This window comes from Alosa pseudoharengus, unplaced genomic scaffold (genome assembly GCF_046254945.1).
Source record: "Alosa pseudoharengus isolate Yale_2024_CS ecotype anadromous, Long Island Sound unplaced genomic scaffold, YU_APseudo_1.1 YU_APseudo_1.1_scf_4, whole genome shotgun sequence".
NCBI classification, from domain to species: domain Eukaryota; kingdom Metazoa; phylum Chordata; class Actinopteri; order Clupeiformes; family Clupeidae; genus Alosa; species Alosa pseudoharengus.
Genome location: NW_027468774.1, coordinates 6,868,337 through 6,895,272, shown reverse-complemented (window position 1 = coordinate 6,895,272; position 26,936 = coordinate 6,868,337). Strand labels below are relative to the sequence as shown.

The 26,936-nt window shown below is 41.6% G+C and overlaps 1 protein-coding gene across 1 annotated transcript; it reads right to left on the bottom strand.

Annotated features, from left to right (window-relative positions):
• Positions 1-7,866: 7,866 nt before the first annotated feature.
• LOC143103290 (uncharacterized) lies at positions 7,867-25,211 on the bottom strand. Its single transcript, XM_076267104.1, has 9 exons — positions 24,925-25,211; positions 24,477-24,605; positions 21,403-21,485; positions 21,106-21,262; positions 18,545-18,706; positions 17,555-17,680; positions 16,645-16,865; positions 8,736-13,951; positions 7,867-8,425 (listed from the first exon to the last, which is right to left on the bottom strand). Exons 1-9 carry the CDS (start codon positions 25,138-25,140, stop codon positions 8,349-8,351), a joined length of 6,387 nt encoding a protein of 2,128 aa, XP_076123219.1. The 5' UTR covers positions 25,141-25,211; the 3' UTR covers positions 7,867-8,348.
• Positions 25,212-26,936: the final 1,725 nt, after the last annotated feature.

Genomic DNA, 26,936 nt, shown 5'->3' with positions numbered 1-26,936 from the left:
AGGCTTTTGACAACGACATTTTGCATCGATAACTAGCATATAGCAATGTTCAGCTAATCATTTACACGTCATCCAAAAGAATAATATTTGTAGCCTACACATTAGTTACGGCAAGTTGCTAGGCAAGTCGCCTGTTTCATGAGAGACGACAGGAGATGCAGCAGGCGGCATAAAAACAGCGCACATAAGCAAATAAACGTTTTTAATGGAATTAAATTACATGCATTTTAAAAGTTAGATGATGTTTATTTTAATATAATATAATAATTAATAATTTAAATAGTAGGCCTATAACCCCCCCCCCCCCCCATTACAAAAGCTATGGCCCGCGATGCCATTGTCTGAAAAAAAATTGGCCCGGGTCCAAACGTAATTGCCGACCCCTGCATTACACCTTTGTGTTCGGTAAGGTCTGCGGTTTATTCTGATGGTTTGTCATGTGTTGCGTGAAGAGTGTGTACGATATTCCACCGAGACGAATGGATGTGGAGATAGGCGCAGAGAATAATTATTAAATCTCTTGAAGTTATTTTTCTCACAAACTGTTTATCACAGCAAACAGTGGCTAGCTAACACCGTTTAAAAGCTGAGAAAGGGCTCCTTCATGTGACACATGTATGATGAGTAGCCTACTTCTCGAGGAGTTCAACAGAGAAGAATGGGTGAATTTGGACGCACTTCATGCTTGTAGTGAAGTAAAGCTGAAGCGCTCCATGCTGCGGCTCACTGGTAGTTATTATAGGCGATTTACCCTTATAGGCTACTGCACATTACAAGATCTGTACGAGATGATCCGCAGCACTGAAGTGAGAAATGATTTAACTCTGTGTAGCGCATGTGAGCGCTTTTTCCCCCATTTCAACCTGAATATTGGTGGGGACATTTCAGTCGTAGTTTGACATTGGTGTGGACACGTCCTTCGGTCCCCACGCAAATCTACGCCCCTGGTCCAACCATCAAACCATCCAGCTCTCTCTCTCTCTCTCTCTCTCTCTCTCTCTCTCTCTCTCTCTGTGTCTCCACATGACCTCTGCTCTGTGCCATCCTGGATTCAATAAACTCATACAAAGCACAGCAGTGGCATCACATTATCCCAGTGGTGTTTTTATGGTGACGGAAAAACACCCATGTCATCGATAATATCCCAGTGAACACAAGTCTCATTTGTAGCTAACAGATACCACTACACAGTATAGGTCTTTATAACAGATACTGCTACACAGTATAGGTCTTTATAACAGATACCACTACACAGTATAGGTCTTTATAACAGATACTGCTACACAGTATAGGTCTTTATAACAGATAGGCTACTGCTACACAGTATAGGTCAGATGTCAGATACTACTACACAGTATAGGTCAGATGTCAGGCCTGGGAGCACAAAGCTCTCCTGTGTGCACACCTCACTACTGGCACCAGGTGGCAGACGTCTCAGCATCAGGCACCAGTCCTTTGGCCTATGCATCTCACTGAGTATGTAACGTCACACACACACTGGCCATTTCTCACACATATCTGTTTATGGATGTTACTGAGTACTGTGGGTATGAAAGAAACAAATAGTTTGAGTTGCCCAATAGCTAGAGCAGCCGGGCAGCTACAGTGCTCTCAGTAGAGTACACTTTGGGCACATGTTCATATAACAAGCTCAACACGCGTTCATATAACAAGCTCAACACACATGTTTCTACAGTGACGAGCTCAACACACATGTTTATATAGTAACAAGCTCAACACACATGTTTATATAGTGACAAGCTCAACACACACGTTTATATAGTAACAAGCTCAACACACACGTTTATATAGTAACAAGCTCAACACACATGTTAATATAATAACAAGCTCAACACACATGTTTATATAGTGTTGAGCTCAACACACATGTTTATATAGCAACGAGCTCAACACACATGTTTATATAGTAACAAGCTCAACACACATGTTTATAGTATTGAGCTCAACACAATTCAGTCACTGTACCTGCAGTATCTGCAGTTCTACCTATAGGGTTGTTGCAGTTTAAGACTGTACAGCTGAGTGCTGAACAATATATGAAGAGTTTGGTTCTCTATATCCACCATTTTAATGAATTTTCATAAATATTGTTTGTAAATATTTTGTTTTCTAAAATTAAGTAGAAATGTAATTGGGTATTGTTATTTGATTAATCTTTACTCAATCAAAACAACACAACTGCAATTTGATTGATATTACGTGAAATACACAATTAAATAGACTTTTTAATGTTTTTTTTTTAAAACGGAGATATAGTGTTTTGGAACCAAACTCTTTATATATATCAAACATCTTAGTAAAAGATTTGGGTTGATATTGTCATTGTCTATCATGCAGTATCCAGTGTCCAGACCATGAAGCACACTCCGAGTAACTCCGCTGCTCAAAAAAGCTTTCTCTTGCTCCCACCCAATTGGAGAGCTATTGCCTAGTCTCACTCCTCCCATTCCTCTCTAAGGCTATAGAAAGGGCGGCTTCCAAAGAAGTCACAGAATTCACCCTCATGGAATGACCTCCTTGATCCTATCCAATCCAGCTTCAAAAGTGGCCACTCCCCCATAACGGCTCTGTTGTCTGTGACTGAAGCACACGCACACACACAAATACACACACACACACACACACACTCCCCCATAACGGCTCTTTTTTCTGTGACAGAAGCACACACACACACACACACACACACTCCCCCATAAGGGCTCTGTTGTCTGTGACAGAAGCCTTAAAGTCTGCCAGAGCAGCAGCTCAGTCCTCAGTTCTTATATCAGATGATACCCAACTTTATCTTTCTTTCCTGCCTGATGATGCCACAGTCTCGGCACGGATCTCGGATTGTCTCTCTGAAGGAACACCACCTCCAACTAAACCTCTCTAAGAATGAACTGCTGGTCTTCTCATCCAAAAAAACATACATCACATCAACGTCAAAACTGATTTCTCTCTCTTGCTCCTACCAAAGCTGCACGAAACTTAGGTGTCATGATGGATGACCAGCTAACCTTCTCTGACCACGTTGCCTCTGCCACCCGGTTGGGCCGATTCGCTACTCAAAGTAAGGGCAATCAGACCATACCTAACCAAACACACCACTAAGCTCCTGGTGTAGACTGTGGTTATCTCACACCTTGACTACTGCAACACCCTCCTCATAGGCCTTCCAGCTTGTGTTGTGAAACCATTATAGATGGTCCAGAACGCTGCAGTGAGTCTGGTCTACAGTCAACAGAAAAGGTCACATGTCACCTGGCTACCCTCAGCTGTCCACATTAAAAAAAATAAATTCAAGTCACTGATATTTGCTTACAAAATGTTTGCTGTGTTTGCACCCACTTGCTTTAGTGCTCTCATGATAAAGGCTGATGATATCCTCTGGCCACTCTTCCAAGGAAGGTCATCTGGCACTGCCACCCCTTTAGAGCACATTTAACCACAGCTCGCACTGACCAAAGTGCTGTACATAGTGCATTAGCTAAACTAGATGTACCGCAGAGTGGTACAAAATATGACCGCCGCCCAGTCCAGCACATTTTTTCCACAAAAAGAAATCACGCTGAAAGGCCTATATGATTCTAACTGTCTCACTAAATTGCATTATCCACACTCAATTCTCACTGGTATCTGCTAGACAACAAGTACCAAAACATGATTAGTTCATAGATTTTACATGTAAAATTAATTTTATACAACCCCACCTCCATCTTGCCTGTTCATAATTCTGAGAAATTATTGATTGTTTGTGTTACAGTATGTTTATGTTATGTGTGTGGGTGTGTGTGTGTGTGAGTGTGTGTGTGTGTGTGGGTGTGTGTGTGTGTGTGTGTGTGTGTGCGTGCTTGTGTGTGTGCCTGCGTATGTGCCTGTGCATGCAAGCGTACATATGTCTACTGTGTGAGTATGTGTCATACGTATGATTACTGTGAATGTATGTGTGTGTGTGTGTGCACATGAAATGGGTTAACATGACCCCTGGAGGCAAACATACGGAAAAAAATGGTCATCCTTGGCCCTACAGTTCTCAAGATATTCACAGAGAACTGTGTCTGCCCTACCCTACTTTCGGGGGGTCCAGTCCAGCGGGGGAGCTACAGATCAAAACGAAAAATGACGGTTCCATGCTATCCATGTGGGGGTACAAGTCCACCAAGTTTTGTGTACCCTGGTCTTTCAGTGTCCCGGGAATCCTTGTTGGTGTACGTCACTAAATGTACACATAAATGATTTTATTGTAAGGTCCCCCATGAACGAAAGTACACAAAACTTGGCATGCATTCGGAGGGTGTCATAATGATCCTACACTTTTAATTTCGTGCAGTTTTGACCTTGTCAGCCAGAGATATTGTGATGAAAACACCTAATTTTTTGCTTTTTAATTTTTAACTAGGTGGCGCTATATATGAAATGAGTGGTTATGGAATGGGTTGACATGGCCCCTTGAGATCAACATACAAAAAAAATGGTCCTCCTAAACCCTACGGTTTTCGAGGTATTCACAGAAAACTGTGTCTGCCCTACCCTCCTTTCGGGGGGTCCAGTCCAGCGGGGGGGGCTACAGATCAAAACGAAAAACGATGGTTCCATGCTATCCATGTGCATGCTGCGCGGCGGTCATAATAATAATTAAATAAGATAAAATAAAATAGATATGTAAATACACATACAGATCAATGATTTAAGCTAAGACGACATCAACAGACAACACTTAATTACAGACATTACAGGGTAAGACAATTAAAAACACAGGGAAGGCCAATGTAAAAAGGTGCGTTTTGAGCCTGATTTTAAATAATGCGATTGAAGGGGCATTTCTGATGTCAAGTGGTTCCACAGCTGAGGGCCAGCAACATGCACTTCCCACAACACGCACCTACCATGCACTTGCCTCTCTTCCCTCCTCTACCCCCTTCTACCATTTTCTCCACCTACCACAGCTTGACTAGTGCTCTTAATGTCTGCACTGCAGCTTGAATGTTATTCTCATTCTCTTTGGATAAAAGAGTCTGCTAAATGAATACATGTACATGTAAGCTGCAGTGTTTCTGAGGAGCCCATGTTCTGTGTCTCCACCTACTGGCACAACAATGGAACCTCTTTTGCACCAGCTGGGTTGGGTTTCCATGGATTGTCAAAGTTGTAAGGATTTAGTAAGGTTGTAAGGAGCAGTGAGCTACCTGCTACAGCGGCGCTCAGGGAGCAGTGAGGGGTTAGATGCCTTACTCAAGGACACTTCACTGGTCGGAGATTAAACCGGCAACCCTCAGGTTCCAAGCCCGAAGCCCTAATCAGTAGGCCACGACTGCCCCCGGTAAGTTTGTGACTACCGACTGCCCCAAGTAAGCTTGCACGCTACCAGTAGCTTCTGTTTCTGAGTAGCTCTTCAAAATGTTCTTAACGTAAACGTGATAACATTTCCTAAGGAAAAAAGGTTGGAGACCCCTAAAGACCGTCCACACTTCATGGCTGGTTATTTAGATCATTATCCAAAACGTTACCCTTACTTCTTTTCCAAAAAGTATGCACACACAGAGAAAACATCAGAACAGATGTAGTGGTAGTTACATTCACTTCAACAAAGACTCTCACAAGTGCCATCTAGTGTCCCCAGTTGTGTATTTCAGTTAGGGATTTCTCTGCAGAATGTCTATTTTAGTAGTGACTAGCTCCCTCCAGTGATTCTTTTCCACTCTGCAGCTGGCTTTCGCTGCCAGCCAGCCCCAGTGGTCCTGCTGTGCGCAAATTGGCACAGACTGTAGGGAGAAGAGGTCCTCATCCACGTCTAAACGTGTAGAAATAAAGAAATATTATTCCATAATAAACTTTGAAAAAGCAAACATTCATGCATCTGTATTATGTTCTGACTTCTGATGGATTTCTGGCAGATGTCCGCCTCACTGAACTTGTTCTCAGGGAGATTGCAATCAGAATTATCTGAGTCTTCTTTGGGACAGGTAGAAGTTTCAGTTGTTTTGCCAAAGAACAAACACATTGTCTGTTCCTGACCTTTAGACTCATTAAAACGTGAACCAGTTATTGGCATGTTGCTACAGATTCCTTAATAAGCCGCACTGGAGTGGGCTACCATTAGTAGGCCTATAAAATCCTCTCGCTCCCATTAGTGATAAAGAAAGATAACATGCATCCTATAACCAAAAGTGTTAGTATAACCTATGATTGCTGCTTTACTGTAAACACATTATTAGGTCATCATGATGCCATACCTGGGACTATGACCATGTCTCAATTATGCCATTTTACATTTACTCAGATTTACTCAGAAGAACGAAATGTATGATGTTGTTTGGAAGTTTTCTTGGATATATGCAGTTCCAACATTTGACCAGCAGGTGGCGATGTAAAACAGTCTTTTGAGATGTACATTTCAGTCCCAGCAACAACGTTACCGCTACTACACTGCATATATCTGTACATCTAATCCTAACAAATAGGCCTCATTTCATTGCTTGAGTTGTCATAACTGGTTGTATAATCTGTCAAGCATATTTTATGTGAATGAAAATATGTGACCTCAGGATGTATAAAAATATGTACCTAAATCTGGCTTACTGTGGTCCACAGCTCTGCCCAAGGGGTGTTTCCTATGTTTTACTTTACATTTGTAATATCTCCTTTGCACAATGCTGTAAAAGCTTTTGCCTTCTTGATATTGTAACACTGTATCTGTCAACAAGTTCTGTTGTACATTAAAAACTTAGATAGATAGATACTTTATTGATCCCAAGGGGAAATTCAAGGGGAAATTCAAACTTTTGAATTCAAAACTTTACTGTAATCAATCCCCCCACACAATAATGTGTGACTTTGTAGTTTGGAAACTGTAGCTATGACACAGAAAATAGATTTGCTTTCTTGTGCATTTTTCCAGAGACTTTCTAATGTGGAGACACAGCACTCAAAAAATCCTCCATAGAAATGCACGGGGCTAGTTTGTCACGCCAATATGGCCGTTGTCTACACATATCCCACCCCTTCCTCGGCAAAACGTCGACATGTGAATACATTGAGCCAATCATGTGGTGTGATGTGAATACATTGAGCCAATCATATGGTGTGTTGTAAAGACATCGTGCCAATTATGTGTTGTGATCTCGCCACTGGAGCAAGATTGGTGTCGTGAAGCCTTGGGCACGCGCATTTCTGCCGAAATGGATGCCCGACGAGTGCCCAAAAATGGTTGTCATATGGCCGCCGAGTGGAGGGACTTGCCTAAAAGGACTTTGATTTTTCCTTGTGCAGATAATCCACTACATACCAACTGTTGTGCAAACATTAATGATGATTCGAGAAATGCACTAAAGTGAAAAAACTGTAATCAAGTCAGTGTAATGGATGCTCTGTATTACAGGCCTGGACCTGCAAGCCAATTTCACACATAGTATATTGCACTCTAATGCAGCACTTTTATAAGGTCAGTGTAACTAGTGTTTTGAGACACACAATCCCAGGCCGGAGATAAACGAGCAGACTTGAGAATATAGGGGCCAGGCGGGCGTGCAAGCGTTGAGAATATGACCCTGAAGCACTAGCATTAGGTTGGGGGACTGACAGGTGTGGGCAGTGTGGTTGACGTAACTACTGCACAAGACAGTATCCACCCTCTACTAACACTTTTAATACACATTGGTCAGAAACATACCAATTGATCAATATATGGCCAAAGAATAGTTTTGTCAAGGATGTAAAGGAGGATTTTCTAAACAGGCACTATACCATAATTATGTATCCAGTTACAGCGCTGAAAGACATGCTATGTCTTGCAGTATAAGGTTCTTGTTGAGACATGAAAGACTGTTAATTAATATTCAGACTTTATTTTCAAACAAGGCCACACTTACAATACAGGACTTTTATATTTCAGCCATGCAACAATAACAGTAATTACATTACATTTGGCTGACGCATTATTAACCAAAACGACTAATCGTGACCCTGAAATGCCCTTGAAAAAATATCATGAATTACTTTATATGGCTAACCAACTGTACATTACTTGTCTTATCCAATGACCTTTAGTCAAGTTAAGGTTTACGTTTTAACGCAATGGATGTATAGAAAATACATAAAGGAATTAGGAACACAGCAGTTCTTTATGCAGGAACTAAACTTTGCTGGGTGCTTTTTTTACTATATATATATATATAAAACATGAAATAGCTTTTGATTGACAGTCTTCACAAAAGATATGTGTTCTAGAAAAATAAAACTACACTGACAAGTACAATCCAATATCCATGAAGTCACATTCACATTTTGTTATAATGAGTAGTCATATGTGGAATAATAATTAACAGAGTAAAGCGGCCTCCCAAGTCTTATGGAACAGCTGGTATGTTCAACTCCTCATCTGGATCAACTGTTCCTTGACTCCCCAACTTCATCTGCAGCAGGCCTAGGGGTTGAATGAAGAATAATAAGCACAAAATGAAAATCATAACCGGTGAAGCTCCTTACTAATGTGTTCTTCCTGATACATGTAGCTTAGTTAAATGTCATTTTAAAGTACTACTGTTTTAATGAAACTAGAGGGTGAATTTCATGTTTTCTAGAAGGTGAATTGTATGTTTTCTAGAAGGTGAATTGTATGTGTAATCTGTTTCTGGATCTAGTGCTTGATCAGATTTCCACATTGTGAATGTGATACATTTTTCATCTTACACTTTTAGTGATTCCCAGACTATGGTTTGCCTCCTGTAACTTACCCTGGCTCTCCATTGATTTCTCCTTCACTGCAGCTGCTTTGGAGAGGGCGGCTATCTTGCAGACACTGATTCGGTCTCGGTTGCTTCCTCCGCCAGAACTGCCGGTGCTACGGATGACCGTCCTGTTGGCAGAGCTGCCCATGGGAGTGCCCATGCTGATCCTGGTGTTCCCAATGCCAGCACTGCTGATCCTGCCACCACTTCCTGCACTGCTGATTCTATTTCCACTTCCTGCACTGTTGATTCTATTTCCAGTTCCTGCACTGCTGATTCTATTTCCACTTCCTGCACTGCTGATTCTATTTCCACTTCCTGCGCTGCTAATCCTCCCACCACTTCCTGAGCTACTGAGCCTCCCTCCACTTCCTGCATAGCTGATTCTATTTCCACTTCCTGCACTGCTAATTCGGTTTCCACTTCCTGCGTAGCTGATTCTATTCCCACTTCCTGAGTTGCTGATCCACCCACCACTTCCTGTGCTGCTGATTCTATTTCCACTTCCTGTGGTGCTGATTCTGCCCGAGCTCACCCCGCTCCCATAGGTGGTGATCTTATCCCCACTGCCTCTGCTTCTGGTGCTGATGGTGTACGGACTATCATTCTCTGAGCTCATGATCCAGACGCCAGTGCCTGCGCTGCTGACCACTCCGGGCTTGGTGAGACCGGAGAAGCCGCCCATCCCTGTACCACAGCCTATTCCAGAGTCCGATCCCACACTGCCAGTGCTATTCAACCTCGTCCGCTGAGACCCTGGACTGCTGTACACATTTCTGTTAGGACTAATGTTTCTCTGGCGAGTCATTCTCTGCTCACTACCTGGACTGGTGTTTGTGACCTCGACTCTTCCCTCTGTGTGGGTTGTCTTTCGTGCCTGACTAATCCTGGCTTCGCGTTGGGAACTACCAATAATGACTTGACTGCTTTTACCACTATTGCGAGCCACGGCATCCCAGGTTAAGCCCTCGGTACCTCCACCAACGATGGGCAAATCAGTATGTCCTGTGGAAGCTGACTGATTGAGATATGGATTTCTAGATTGAAGGACGCTGGCTGTTTGAGAGTCTTGTCTTGTTGTACTCGTCCCTGACCCTTTGTACATGAGCTCATACCTGTTCTTGGTTCCGTTGGACAACTGATTGTCTCTGTTGTTGATATTCTGCCTATTCACTGCACTTTTCCCAGTAGCTATGTCTTCAACACTGCCACTCTGAGAAGTATTCAACTGAACAGCAGGATCAGGGATGCTCACCTCAGCTATACTCTCGAGAACAAGGGTTTCAATGATATTTTCAGTACCTACATTTTGAGGAACTTGTGTCTCCTTGACGCCTTGAACAATGTTTGTCTCAACGACAACCTGAGGAGTAGTCAAGAGACTACTGGTACTGGAACTGGTGCTAGTCTCAAAAGCCCTTATTTCGCCTACAGCCTTCGGGACACTCTCAGTGGTTTCAGTACTTTCAGTATTGGTGGTCTCAACAGTGGTTTGCAGAGATGGTGTCTGAGCCATACACTGAACAACGTCAGTCTCAACAGTTCCAGCCATGCTACCAGTATTCAGAAGACTTTCACTTGTACCAACTGTAATTCTTGAGGTGTTAATCTCAACACTGCTGTCAGGAGCTGATGTCTCAACTTGACCTTGATCAATGTTAGACAGAACAGCACTAGTAGCAATGCCAGCATTCAGTAGACTTTCCATAGCACTTGTACCAACTACAGTTCTAGTAGTCTTAAGTTCAACACTGCTGTCAGGAGCTGATATCTCAACTTGACCTTGGACAATGTTAGACTCAATAGCACTTGTAGCAATGCCAGTATTCAGTAGACTTTCCATAGCACTTGTACCAACTACACTTCGAGAAGTCTTAACTTCAACAGTACTTTCAGGAGCTGATGTCTCAACTTGACCTTGGACAATGTTAGACAGAACAGCACTAGTAGCTATGCCAGCATTCAGTAGACTTTCCATAGCACTTGTACCAACTACACTTTGAGAAGTCTTAACTTCAACAGTTCTTTCAGGAGCTGATGTCTCAACTTGACCTGGATCAATGTTAGACAGAACAGCACTAGTAGCAATGCCAGCATTCAGTAGACTTTCCATAGCACTTGTACCAACTACAGTTCTAGTAGTCTTAAGTTCAACACTGCTGTCAGGAGCTGATATCTCAACTTGACTTTGGACAATGTTAGACTCAATAGCACTTGTAGCAATGCCAGTATTTAGTAGACTTTCCATAGCACTTGTACCAACTACACTTCGAGAAGTCTTAACTTCAACAGTACTTTCAGGAGCTGATGTCTCAACTTGACCTTGGACAATGTTAGACCGAACAGCACTAGTAGCAATGCCAGCATTCAGTAGACTTTCCATAGCACTTGTACCAACTACACTTCGAGAGGTCTTAACCTCAACAGTGCTTTCAGGAGCTGATATCTCAACTTGACCTCGATCAATGTTAGACAGAACAGCACTAGTAGCAATGCCAGCATTTAGTAGACTTTCCATAGCACTTGTACCAACTACTGTTCTAGTAGTCGCAACCTCAACAGTGCTTTCAGGAGCTGATATCTCAATATGACCTTGGACAATGTTAGACTCAACAACACTGGTAGCAATACCAGTATTCAGTAGACTTCCCATAGCACTAGAAACAACTGCATTTTTAGTGGTCTTTACCTCAACAGTGCTTTCTGGGGCTAATACCTCAATGTCACTTTCTTCAATGTTCCTATCTGCCAGATCTTGGGAAGCATTCCACGTCATGACCTTTTCAAAAATGCTAGTCTTTGTTCGTTTTTCAGCTGTGTTCTTTCCTGCTTTAACAACCTGCGTTTCAGCAGTAGCCAGGTTTGTTTGTGTCTCTGATACTGACTTAACTTCAACTGATCTCTCTTCAGGCCTAGAATCAGCTGCATTAGCAGTATTCTTCATCTCTACTGTCTTAGTGGTATGAATGCTGATAGTGGCATCTTTTGCATGACCAATTTGGTCTGACAAGCTTTTACGAACCTGAGATTCTGCGCTAGCCTGACTGTGAGATGTGGTTTTTGCTTGATCAGTGTTAGACAGAACAGCACTAGTAGCAAATCCAGCATTCAGTAGACTTTCCATAGCACTTGTACCAACTATAGTTCTAGTAGTCTTAAGTTCAACACTGCTGTCAGGAGCTGATATCTCTACTTGACCTTGGACAATGTTAGACTCAATAGCACTTGTAGCAATGCCAGTATTCAGTAGACTTTCCATAGCACTTGTACCAACTACACTTCGAGAAGTCTTAACTTCAACAGTACTTTCAGGAGCCGATGTCTCAACTTGACCTTGGACAATGTTAGACAGAACAGCACTAGTAGCAATGCCAGCATTCAGTAGACTTTCCATAGCACTTGTACCAACTACACTTCGAGAAGTCTTAACTTCAACAGTACTTTCAGGAGCTGATATCTGAACTTGATCTTGATCAATGTTAGACAGAACAACACTAGTAGCAATGCCAGCATTCAGTAAACTTTCCATAGCACTTGTACCAACTACAGTTCTAGTAGTCTTAAGTTCAACACTGCTGTCAGGAGATGATATCTCCACTTGACCTTGATCAATGTTAGACTCAACAGCACTAGTAGCAATGCCAGTATTTAGTAGACCTTCCATTGCACTTGTACCAACTACTGTTCTAGTAGTCACAATCTCAACAGTGTTTTCAGGAGCTGATATCTCAACTTGACCTTGATCAATGTTAGACCGAACAGCACTAGTAGCAATGCCAGCATTCAGTAGACTTCGAGAAGTCTTAACTTCAACAGTACTTTCAGGAGCTGATATCTGAACTTGATCTTGATCAATGTTAGACAGAACAACACTAGTAGCAATGCCAGCATTCAGTAAACTTTCCATAGCACTTGTACCAACTACAGTTCTAGTAGTCTTAAGTTCAACACTGCTGTCAGGAGATGATATCTCCACTTGACCTTGATCAATGTTAGACTCAACAGCACTAGTAGCAATGCCAGTATTCAGTAGACCTTCCATTGCACTTGTACCAACTACTGTTCTAGTAGTCACAATCTCAACAGTGTTTTCAGGAGCTGATATCTCAACTTGACCTTGATCAATGTTAGACCGAACAGCACTAGTAGCAATGCCAGCATTCAGTAGACTTGTACCAACTACACTTCGAGAGGTCTTAACCTCAACAGTGCTTTCAGGAGCTGATATCTCAACTTGACCTTGATCAATGTTAGACAGAACAGCACTAGTAGCAATGCCAGCATTCAGTAGACTTTCCATAGCACTTGTACCAACTACTGTTCTAGTAGTCGCAACCTCAACAGTGCTTTCAGGAGCTGATATCTCAATATGACCTTGGACAATGTTAGACTCAACAACACTGGTAGCAATACCAGTATTCAGTAGACTTCCCATAGCACTAGAAACAACTGCATTTTTAGTGGTCTTTACCTCAACAGTGCTTTCTGGGGCTAATACCTCAATGTCACTTTCTTCAATGTTCATATCTGCCAGATCTTGGGGAGCATTCCACGCCATGACCTTTTCAAAAATGCTAGTCTTTGTTCGTTTTTCAGCTGTGTTCTTTCCTGCTTTAACAACCTGCGTTTCAGCAGTAGCCAGGTTTGTTTGTGTCTCTGATACTGACTTACCTTCAACTGATCTCTCTTCAGGCCTAGAATCAGCTGCATTAGCAGTATTCTTCATCTCTACTGTCTTAGTGGTATGAATGCTGATAGTGGCATCTTTTGCATGACCAATTTGGTCTGAAAAGCCTTTAGGAACCTGAGATTCTGCACTAGCCTGACTGTCAACATGACTGATCTGAGATGTGGTTGTTGCTGTGTTATGAAGGTTACTAATGGTAGATCTTTGGACACTAGAGGCGCTCTTTGTAAATGTTGGTTGTTCTCTCTCACTGGCAACTGGTTTGTTCTGTTTTGAAATAATTATCTGTTCTTGCACCACCAAAGTGCCAGTTGACCCTTCACCCAGGAAGCGGCTTTGAATGATCTCTCTTCTCGTTTTTCCTGTGCGTCCTTCGGCACTGGAGGAGGAGACTGCTGAACTAGACGTCTGTTTGTGGTCAAGTGAGCCATTTGTTAGAGCACTGTAGGTTGTGGTACTGGCTTTAAAACCGGTGTCGATGCTGGAGGTGTGCTTGGAGGTGACAGCACTGATGTTTGAGCCGGAAACGCACTCACTAATGGAAGAGAAAGATAAAATAAGTTTCAACACTTTTTTCTTCTATTAGTAGAGCGGCTACAGGAAAAATCGTGCAAATTATGATAGAAGCGTGGAATTCGGCAGGTATGTGCTCAAGACCAATACAATCAAATCTACCTGATTGGCCACTTGAAATGGCGGCCATTTTCCAAGATGGCCGCCAAAAAAGACCCCAGAAATTGATTTATTGCTCAGAATTGACCAAAGATATTATGATACAAGCATGAAATTAGGCATGTATGTGCTCAAGACCAATACAATAAAATCTGCCTGATTTGCCATTTTTAATGGCGGCCATTTTCCAAAATGGCCACCATGAAAAACTCTAAAAATTGATTTGTTGTACAGATTTGACAAAGGAAATTATGATACAGCCATGAAATTTGGCAGGTATGTGCTTAAGACCAACACAATACATTCTAACTGATTTTCCAGTTTAAATGATGGCCATTTTCCAAGATGGCCGCCAAAAAATACCATAGAAATGGCTTTGTTGCACAGAATTGATCAAGCAAGTTATTATACAAGCATGAATTTTGGCATGAATGTGCTAAAAAAACAATACAATCAAATCTACCTGACTCACCACTTGAAATGGAAGCCATTTTACAATATGGCTGCCAAAAGACTGAATTTAGCCCAGAAGTGAGCAAGAAAATTATGATACAAGTATGTAATTTTGTGTGTTTGTGCTAAAGAGCAATATAATCAAATCCACCTCATTTGCAACTTGAAAATGTAATATGGCAGCCATTTTTAAAGATGGCCACCAAATAAGACACTAGAACTTCATTAATTGCAATTAATTTAGCAGATGTGGCCCAAATCAATGTTAACATTCACTACATTTCTGTTTCCTTCTATGATGAAGTCATTGGAAATTCAATCAAGCAAAAATCAAGCAAAAAGGCACATAACTGAGATTCAGTGTTTCACAAATGAACTATGTACAAAGACTACAAACCCTGGAAGGGCTAAATTAATCTTAGAAATCTCACAGAGGGACAATAGAAGAGAGCGTATGCAACAGCATCAGGACTGACAGAGCCGTGCACCAACTTGCCTATCTAAAATACGACTGTACAACCAGAGCAGGCGATCACAGAGCATGTTTTTTTTGTTTTTTTTTGGTAACTGTAACAAGGCAAAGAACTCGGATGCCAAGAAGAACAATATGGCAGTAAGTATCTCAGCATGGCAAAAATAACAGTCCATTTCACAGCAAATGTGAGAAATTTTTCAATTGTGTTTTTAAGAAAACACCATCAACATTTCACCCTTTGGAATTAAGTAATAATATGCAAAAAGCATATTATTACCACAATGGTATCGCATCACGCACCACCCTCCATTGACATCAAGAATTGTCATTATTAGCATGTTATCACCATGTTATCAGTGTGTTATAAGGGGCTTATTTGTCATTAATAACTGTTACCTCTGTTATTTGCATGTAAAACCAAAAGCGACCTATGCGGCCGGAAAGACGGAAGTCATTATTTGTCTATGAAGGGTCGGCGAATAAAGCGACTAAAGTCAATTCGCCGGGAGCGAACCAATCTGGGCGACCAGAGCGATTAAGCGATTTAGCAATTAAAAGTCAGCTAATATAATGGTAATGAGCAGTTCGGCAAAAAACAATTGGAATGCTCTTATCTTCGAATGTCTCAGGCTGACAAGCCAGAGCCGTTATGTGATTAGCTAAATCAAACATGTCAATGTCATGTCCAGAGCGAAAAAAGCGAATTCATGACAAAGCTTCTTCAACGACCTTGGCTACTTGGTAGCTGAGGTTGTTTCTGGTGTACACGCATCTTTTATTTAACAGCAACATGGAGAAAACCATGAATTGCCGTTATTAGCATATTAGTGTCATTGTATTATTAGCATGTCATAACCATTTTATTTGTTTGGGGGGGTGGGGGGTGGCATTACGCAACGCCCTCCATTTACATTAAGAACTGGCATTATTAGCATGTTATCACCATGCTATTTGTGTGTCATAAGTGGCTTATTTGTCATTGTGGAACATTTTTAATATCTGTATCACTTCATTATCTATGGAAACATATTTAAGGAGAGTGAACAATTATTTACACCACATTTGCAATTTGCACATTTGAAATTTGCAAATTTCTCGGGTCTTTTTGGACGCCATCTTGGAAAATGGCGAGCATTTCAAGTAGCAAATCAAGTGGATTTGATTGTATTGGTCTTGATCACATCCATGCCAAATTTCATGCGTCCATCATAATTTGCTTTGACAATTCTGTGCAATAAATCAATTTCTAGGGTCTTTTTTGGCAGCCATCTTGGAAAATGGCCACCATTTCAAGTGGCCAATCAGGTAGATTTTATTGTATTGCTCTTGAGCACATACATGTTGAGTTTCGTGCTTGTATCATAATTTGCTAGGTCAATTCTATGCAATAAATCAATTTCTGGGGTCTTTTTTGGCGGCCATCTTGGAAAATGGCCACCATTTCAAGTGGCCAATCAGGTAGATTTGATTGTATTGGTCATAAGCACATACCTACCAAGTTTCATGCTTGTATCATAATTTGCACGATTCTTGCCAAATTGGCCTTGTAGCTGCTCTACTATATGTAAAAAGTACATTTAAACATTGACCATGTAAAAAAACAATTGGCACCATATCTGTGTCCTTACCTGATGCCCTCTCCATCCAGGATTTTCCTATATTGTGCAATCTCTAGTTCCAGGTGAGTCTTGATGTCAAGTAGCTGCTGATATAATGTCCCCTGCTGGTTGATGTCTGAGCGAAGCCTTCGAAGCTCATCTTCCAGGCTGTTCACCCTTATCTGATACTGAAGGAGGCACTGGCTATACCTGGTTGTCATCTCCATCTTGTTTTGCTCTAAGAAGGACATCTGTTGGGGGGTGTAATGAGAAGAGAAATGGGAGATGCATCTGAAGATCAGAAATTATGATCCTATCAGGGCACACTCCCCCACTTACGAATGTTACTGTAACCAGTAATAAAAAGGCTACAGAAAAGAAAACAGCTTTTTGCAACTTTGCAACTTTGTGAAAATGAAAAAAAAGGTAAAACAGAAAAAAAGGAAAAAAAGTACGAACATGAACATGAACGGTATGCCCTTTTTAGGCCAAGTATACTTGCGTATACAAGGAATTTGGTCTCTGCATTTATCCTATCCGTGAATTAGTGAACACAGAGAGCACACAGTGAGTTGAAGCACACACTAACACGGAGCAGTGAGCTGCCTTGCTACAGTGGCGCTCGGGGAGCAGTGAGGGGTTAGGTGCCTTGCTCAAGGGCACTTTAGCCGTTCCCACTGGTCGGGGATTGAACTGGCCACCCTTCGGTTCCAAGCCCGAAGCCCTAACCAGTAGGCCATGACTGCCCCAAAGTCAAGACAACCATGCATTTCAATACCAATATATCAGGTTTAACCTGTGTAAAGCAGACGTTTTTGAGGTCATAGTTGTGTTGCATAGTTTCTGAAATGTCTTGGGCCACGAGATCAGACAGCCAACTTTGCTGTAAAGAACAGTTATACAACATGGGTCCCTGGAGAAGTGATTTATGACATTTTACCTGAGAGTGCAGTTGTTGCAGCTCAATGGATAGATTCTGGAAAGTTTGCTTGAGCTCGCGCAGACCCGTTGTGCTGGATTCAGTCTCTGTCGAGTTGTGTGTCTCTTGGGCCTGAAGCTCACTCATCTTCAAAGAGAATTCAATTCAAATAAATTACACTCTGCATACATGCATCTTGTGAAACATGCATTGAGGCATACTGTAATCACACACTTGACTCAAACCCAAAGCCTAAGGCATGGGAGGGGAGCATATACCAAAAGGGCAAAAACCCATGGGAGCTAGTTGCAGGCACATCTCTTGTCATCAATTAAAGATTTGCACAATACACAGCAATGTATTCATTAGCTTCCACTTACTTAACCTTCACTATGTCCTTAATAACAGTGCTTAAATTGGACCTGAATATTCTTCAGATTTGTTTTTGTTTCAAATAAAGACTTAAAGGAACCATATGTAAGAAATGTATTTCAATTAATCATAAAATGGCCCTGATATGTCACTAGACATTAAGAAATCATGTTCATTTCAAATACTTATATCACTGACAACAGTAGTCCAGCCAGGATATTGTCATTGAAAAAGTGAAGTTGCAGCCCTCAACTGATGTTGATGTTGTGTTTTGTCATGTCATGTTGTGTTTTGGCCTGATGCGCCACCCTCCACCTATCTACTAATCAGGAAGTCAGTATTGTTTCGGCATCCGGGTTGGCAACCTCGAGTCAGGGGGGAGGGGGAGGGGATACACCACTCTACAGTAATTTGAAAGTGATTGCAGTACCAGTTTTGGCCACAATCTTACATATGGTTCCTTTAAAATTATGACAAACACAGGAAAGTTTAATTAATCATTAATCACGTTTGTAATTAATCTCTAATACTTCCCCCTACTAAAACCTTCACATGCAGGCTTGTGAATCATTCACATTCCAAATCATGCAACATTTCAAAAATACCCGTTAGTGTTGATTTGTTTTAGCTCCAACCCACCTTCTTATCAAACCATTTCTCGACCTCCCGTTGGTTTTTCTGGACCACAGCCATACACTGCTCTCTGAAGTGATGAAGCTCCTGAATCAGATCTGCAGACTCTTTGGTGGCTAGTTCCACATTCACACAACCAGATTCCAGTGACCGGACCTCAAGAAGTCTCTGTGAAGAGGAAATAAGTGTAGGGTAATAAGACTATAACAAGGAAAACTAGATGTACCGCAGAGCGGTACAAAATATGACCGCCGCCCAGTCCAGCACATTTTTTCCACAAAAAGAAATCACGCTGAAAGGCCTATATGATTCTAACTGTCTCACTAAATTGCATTATCCACACTCAATTCTCACTGGTATCTGCTAGACAACAAGTCCCAAAACATGATTAGTTCATAGATTTCACATGTAAAATTCATTTTATACAACCCCACCTCCATCTTGCCTGTTCATAATTCTGAGAAATTCTTGATTGTTTGTGTTATGTTTATGTTATGTGTGTGGGTGTGTGTGTGTGTGAGTGTGTGTGTGTGTGTGTGTGCGTGCTTGTGTGTGTGCCTGCGTATGTGCCTGTGCATGGAAGCGTACATATGTCTACTGTGTGAGTATATGTCATACGTATGATTACTGTGAATGTGTGTGTGTGCGTGTGTATCTGTTTGTGCACATGTGTGCACATGAAATGGGTTAACATGACCCCTGGAGGCAAATATACGGAAAAAAAATGGTCATCCTAGGCCCTACAGTTCTCAAGATATTCACAGAGAACTGTGTCTGGCCTACCCTCCTTTCGGGGGGTCCAGTCCAGCGGGGAGGCTACAGATCAAAACGAAAAAAGACGGTTCCATGCTATCCATGTGGGGGTACATGCCCACCAAGTTTTGTGTACCCCGGTCTTTCAGTGTCCCGGGAATCCTTGTTGGTGTACGTCACTAAATGTACACATAAATTATTTTATTGTAAGGCCCCCCATGAACGAAAGTACACAAAACTTGGCATGCATTCGGAGGGTGTCATAATGATCCTACACTTTCAATTTCGTGCAGTTTTGACCATGTCAGCCAGAGATATTGTGATGAAAACACCTACATTTTTGCTTTTTAATTTTTAACTAGGTGGCGCTATACATGAAATAAGTGGTAATGGGATGGGTTGACATGGCCCCTTGAGATCAACATACAAAAAAAAGGTGGACCTCCTAGGCCCTACGGTTCTCGAGATATTCACAGAAAACTGTCTCCGGCCACCTACAGGCCAGTTGGTGTATAGTAACATAAATTAATTTATTGTGTGGCCCCCCATGAACGGAATTCCACGAAACTTGGCGTGCATTCAGAGGGTGTCATAATGATCATACACTTCCAATTTCGTGCAGTTTTGACTATGTTAGGTCACAGATACCTGCGATTACAACACCTCATTTTTACTTTTTTGTGTTTAACTAGGTGGCGCTATACATGAAATGAGTGGTTATGGAATGGGTTGACATGGCCCCTTGAGATCAACTTACAAAAAAAAAATGGTCCTCCTAAACCTTACGGTTCTCGAGATATTCACAGAAAACTGTGTCTGCCCTACCCTCCTTTCGGGGGGTGCAGTCCAGCGGGGGGGCTACAGATCAAAACGAAAAACGATGGTTCCATGCTATCCATATGGGGTTACGTGCCCACCAAGTTTCGTCTACCCCGGTCTTTCAGTGTCCCGGGACTCATTGACGGAAATTTGGACATGCGAAAAAAAAAAAAAAAAAAAAAAAAAATCTGACTAAACCTATATGACCGCCGCTTCGCTGCGCGGCGGTCATAATAAATATGATGAACATGTGGGTTGTTACAGTACAGTCTTAAAGGGTATGTGCATGTGCTCTGATACACTACACTAACTAGCACATAGCACAAACAATAGGCTCTATGCACGACTCCATTTTGGATTTGCTTATACTGGCCAATCAACTTCCTGTTTATGCTGTACACAGTAGGCTATGACAGAAAAACCCAGATTACTGGCCTGTCAGTTTTAATATAGTAGGCTATTGCTAGTTGAACAAAATAGCTAAAGTTATCTAATCAGTTGCTTGGTTAAGGTTAAGAACATTTGAAAGCCTTTTCCCATGCTGAAGGGAGTGGCACACAATATTTTCACAAAGTCGGTCTACATTACCGTGAGACATGGTCTTGAAGACAATGACTATAGAAAAATGCCATATCTGCCAATGTATTATTGTAAACAGGAAGTTGATATGCCACTATAAGCGAATCCAAAATGGAGTTGTGTATAGAGTGCATAACATAAGCTATTGCAAACAATATCACATGCCAGCTTTCCCAGCTTCATGTCTCTAGTTGGCCCCATGGAGGGGGCAGATGTTGTATTCTAGTGTGGAACAAAGAATGGACAAACAATCATCTGTAATCACAGGTTCCTTGGGTGTGGCCCATTAAAAGGCTCTGATCCGGCAGGAAGAGAGAGAAAGTCAGAGAGAGAGAGAGAGAGAAAGAGACAGAGAGAGAGAGAGTCCGATAGATAGAGAGAAAGAGAGAGAGAGCTACGGAGAATGGGAATCTCACATCCTGGTGCTCTGTACTCAGGTAGGCCAGCTCCTCTTCTTTCTGACTGAGCTCAAACTCCAGCTCGGCATTCTGGGCCTCTCCATCTCTCTGGAGCGCCTGCAGCAGGTGGACCTCCATCTCAGAGGACAGGCACATCTTCGCCTCCTCATCAGTCCTGCAGAGGACACATAGAGGGATGGGGTGAGTGTCTACGTCTGTATGTTACTCTGTTTATACATGATTTTGAATGAAGTTTGTGAAATAGAAAATCGTTTGTCTGCGTGTTTGTGCACTAGAGTGTATGGGTGCACTAACTTGATTTGATAGTCTTGAGTTTCAAACTGGGCATGTTGAACCTGCAGATTTAACTTCGTAATTGCACAGAAGTAGTCAGTGATCTGTACCAGGAGAGAGAAACAGAGAGACAGAGAAAGAGAGAGAGAGAGAGAGAGAGAGAGAGAGAGAGAGTAATCACATGGTTTAATTTCACAAATGATGACAAAGCCAACCATACCACCCACAGCAACAGCAACAATTAATAGCAGACCATTTAAAAGAAAGTACGGTAACACTTTATTTTAATGTGTCGCTGTTACAGTGTACTTACCTAATTAGGTACAGTGGTACAACCTGTGTAACAACATGTACTATCAGGTACTATCATTGTACTTGCATAATGTATTTGTGGGTACCTACATATAGTTGTTACATTGTAAGTGCTTTTACAAAACAATTTGCCTAAATTTTCATCAGAGGCAAAGAGCTGACCTGAGACCTGCTGGATGGGGTAAATCTGGTCATGATAGATTTGATATACAAAGCATGCTTAACTCCAGTCAAGGCCTCATTGTCTTCAGTGTACATGTAACCATAGTTCGAATTACAGGGGGTACTGGGGGCAAGGGCGTCAGTTTGTTTTTAGAAGTGGTGGGGACAATAACCATAAGCTTGAGTGTGTTTTGAAAAGTGCAGGGTACCCTTATGTAAGCTATTCATCCATTCAACGCTGCATTACAATATGCTCAACAGTAGTGTTGCGCCGGTTAAGGTTTTTTAACATCCGCACCCACCCGACCCGTCAGGAGAGTCAATCTGCACCCACTCGACCCTCAATATGCACTGATTAACTACCCGAACCTGACCCGACCCGACAACAACAAAAAAAACAATGAGACGTCTTTTTGCCGCAACGTGTGTCTTGAAAACGAGGTGAAAATTTGCAGGCCTGCTGATCTGTTCACATGATGCGGAATTTTGGGGAGGCAGCATCAGCTATTAATGTGACGTACAACAGGGGCGTGTAGTGTGATAGGCGTAGGCCTTATTATGCGTGGGCCTTCAGATGCAGCAGGTGTGTGATTCCAAAACCATGGCGGGAGAACCGACTGCACTTTGGTTAGCTTGCATTTGCTTTGATGTTGCTTAGAATGTTAGATTCTTGCAAAAGATGTCTTCAGACAATAAAAAGTAATTTGGAAGTGAAATTGAAGAGAAAAGTTGCCCCCTGCGTTGGCCGTGATTCCCCTTTGAAAATCAGAGGTTCACAGGCTACTGTGGCCTTGGTCAGTGGCGCCGCCAGCCGTAATCCTGTAGCCTACGCACTGTGCGTAGGCTACAATTCATTCATGAAATCATTCAATACAACAATAAAAATAGCTTGTGTACTGTCTTAATTGAAACATGCTTCACGCACAAATGATAGCCTAGGGCAAAGAGAATGGACATCTCAACACAAGGATAGGCCTACATTAGAAGATGATGGTTGGTGTAAACTTTGTCACACGACGTGATAAGCAGTTCTGGCGCTTAAAAACGCAACGTTCCATTCAGTCATAAATCATTCAAACGTAGGCCTAGTGCTCGTCATGAAAAGAAAACAGCAGCTTAATATTTTTCAGGTGTTTAACAGTAGGCCTAGGCGCACTGTATCAGTTATGCCGTAGGCAGTGAAATTATTAGGTATTGCATCCTGTCACTCTGGAACATCGCAGTTCGGGTTGATAAGATTCAGTTAATGCGAGTAGGCTATGGGTCGTCTCAAAGTTTGGGACAACCAAACAGCAGAGTAGGCAAAGCTTATCAATGTTGTTCTCCTGCTGCATTATAGCTAATCCTGACACTTCATTGGTGGATGAGCCAACAATGTGCTATTATCTTTACCAAAATCCCAAACAGAAATTATGAAAAAAGCCTGTTGACTGTGTAGTGAACAATAACACAAAATACATCTTACCGCTCCAGTCACTATAATATCTGGACCTTATTCCACATATATGTTGCAAATTGGTAAACATTTACAATATTGTATAATACTCCAATATGTCTGGAATTACAAATAAAAGTGTACATAATGTTTTTTTTACTTTAAAATATTGTCAAAAATTGTAATATTGTATTCATATGATGTCATTCAGTAATATTGTAATCCTATGATGTCATTCAGTTGAATGGGCATAAAAAGGTTCCATAACTGCATCTGTTGCCATATGGCAACAATTATATTTTGCCAATTTACAAAAAACTCATTATATATACATTTGTTTTAATGATAAATTGTTCATGTTTACATAGTCCAGATAGTGTTTCAATATTTTTCTCAAAGAAATAATGTCTAAATTCTGAATTTTGGCCATCCAAAGGTAGCTGCAGGTGTTGGTGGTCATAGAGGTACGTCTCTGTAGAAATGTGAAGTACTAACAACATATCCTCGTCATGTGACAAAACAATTATTTTTTCATACCAAAATTAAAGCCCCCTTCTTCACTTTTTAAATAATAAAATATAGGTTTTGTGTTACTACCAATTAGAAACAGTAAAATACATTAACTGTTGCCATATGGCAACACCATGCAGAGGGATAACAGTAAACAGTTAACGTTATGTCAGTTTTTGGTAAAACGCTCAAAAGATTGAACAACAACAAATTCCAAAGAAGAGGTGTGGCCTTGAATGATGCCCAACAAAATGTCATGGGGATTTAAGTAGTGTTCTCTTCCTGTGACACATGAAGTTGCCTGATGGGCTGCTTTAATCTGGGTGTGATGCACCCAGCCCTGACTTGCAATCTGCTGTTGGGTTAGGCTACTGACCTATATCAGTTATCTTCCACACCAGTGATCTCAGGTTCTGCAAGTTTTGAGCAAGTTTTGAAATGCCATATCAGAGGGTTAAAATGTAGGGGATATTTACATGTTTTTCACATGACTGCCTGGTACATTTGGTTTTACACTGCACTGTCTGGTACATCTTACGCTGCCTGTTACTGATGTTGTTACATTTGACAGTATTTTCATGATTTTCTAGACATTGACAGCTGAGAGTTTGACAGCCTAACATGTTCATGTGTAAATTAAATCGGTTAAAGTCATCCAGAGACAGACAGGGGCTACCTGCTGGCGAAGCTCAGTGATGGTTTGAAACTTCGCTGTGAATTCTCGGTGCTCCCCAGGCGCCTTCTTGTTGACATACTCCTGGATCTGATGTTCAAGTTTCTGGTTTGATGCCTCTAACTCGGACACCTTTTTAAGAACACACACACACACACACACACACACACACACACACACACACACACACACACACACACACACATAAAGATGAATTGAAAGGGGGCATTTAGTTTGGGTGGTCTGTCTGGTAAAACTCAGTGTAACCTGCTGACTGTTCTCTAACTTTTCTGTTAACCAAACAGCTTTTTTAACATTTAAAAGGTCAACATTTTACTTTTAGCATATCCTAATGCAAACCAAGGACTGACGCTACCAACTTTATGATTATCACTTTAGCATTACGACAGTCTTACACAATAGTCTCATCTTTCTCCAGTCTGGTTCTTACCTTGTCCAAGTACGAGGCAAGGCGCTCGTTCAGATTTTGCATGGTGTCCTTTCCTCCACTCTCCGCAGAGAACTGGCGCACAGCAACTGAGGGGCGTGCAGACGGAATGTAAGGACGAGCGGAATAGAAAGCGCCGCCCGCAGCGTTCCTGTAACGTCGCGACCACCATCCTTGTGAAGAAATATGACCGCTGCGCCAGAGCTGGTTAGGAAACATGCTGCTGCTCGCACGCAGCGATTTTCGCTGCTCGGAGCAACTGAAGCGGTGCGGGAACTACCAGTGGTAGCGGAGTGGTGATGCTCCTGCCCACGATGTCACCAACAATCAAGACTGGGTCGTCACAAGGCGTAGAAAACAATCTCATAGGTCTAGATTGAATCTCATAGGTCTAGGTGTCACCAAACCAACTCAAAGATAATCTCTTGCAAAGCCGGTTCAGCTGACATATATTTTGAAGTTCAAAACCATTGCCATTTAAATGTGCACAGCAACCTGACATATTCCCCAGCGTTTGCGCGCATTCAAAACATCTGGAGTCACCTGCACAAAGCATCTGAATCAGGAATGTCAGTAAACACTTAGGATGTAGCCTACATAGAAATTTCCACAGATACGAGTGAAACTCTGCCTTCAGCAAGTGGAATAATTCCTGGACCATGCAATACGATTTTATTTATTTATTTAAAAAAGCGTTAGACTGGGCTACATAATGTAACGCCAATGTGTCTCATACATTGTTTTGAGGAAAAGTTAAACCACAGTGGTAAAGGTCTAGTTCCACTTAATCAATATTACATTTTTGTCAGAATTTAATGCTGGATAATTACATCACATGGTTCATAATTAGTCACAGTTAACACCATACATCAGAAATAAACCTACATCACCTTTCTTTGATCATTTCTTTTCTAGGGATGGTATGAAGAAACATGTGATAAACAATAAAAAATCTATAAATTGAGGTCCATCTAGAGCAGTGTTTCTCAGTATTGCTCAATATTGCAAACAACTCATCTATATTATATTTTACCACATCCCGACCAATAGGGATAGCTTGCGGACCACACTTTGAGAAACACTGATCTAGAGAGGATCTAGACAGGCTGAATAACACAAAGCGGAAAAGGTGTATTTTAATTAGAAGCCAAAAAGTTCTGTAGTTGATTCTCAATATATAGATCATGCATCAGCACATTTTGTAGGCTTTCACAGTGTATATACAATATAGTCCCTTTCCCCCCTTTTTTGTTAAAAGCATCAGCTAAATTACTAAATGTAAATTAATAGGTCAGATATTGGCCTACATGTTAATATAATATTATACATTGGCTTTACATGTTAATATAATAATTTTCATAAGCCTCACGACTATTTTGACATACAGTGATTTGAGGATTATGTTAAACATGTATGTACTGTAAAGACATACATGTAAAAAACCTGTGTGTTTGAAAGGCATTATGTTACAGCTCCCAACAAACTATCCCGGGCCATGCATATATCATAGTTAGTAAAATAGTCCTGTAAACATACTGAAAAACTAGCAATCATTCACATTTACCTCAACAGGTAAAACCCTTTCTCTATTTCCATAGAGAAAATGTAGGCCTAATATATGCATGTATACACAGTTCAGTTAGCCAGTCAGTCAGTAATAATGTAAATGAGTGTAACGACTGTCAGACCTACAGTAATAAGCATTTGTTCACATGTGGATGAAGCGGTGGTTTGAGTCTTCGGTTTATAGCTCGATATGCTCGATGACCGTCGACTTCAAGGCAGCACTGCGACCGTCGACTTCGGCACCTAACCCTAAGCTTAACCCTAACCCTAACCTAACCCTAGTGCCTTCCTGCAGCGCTGCCTGGAAGACGACATGGGGGATTGATACATCATTGTGCCAGTTAATATGACATGACACGACAGCTATGCAATGGCCACACCTGTGGCTTTTCCATTTGTCTTCCGTTCACAAGGGCAGAGTTAGCTCTAATCTCTTATAATTGTTTTGA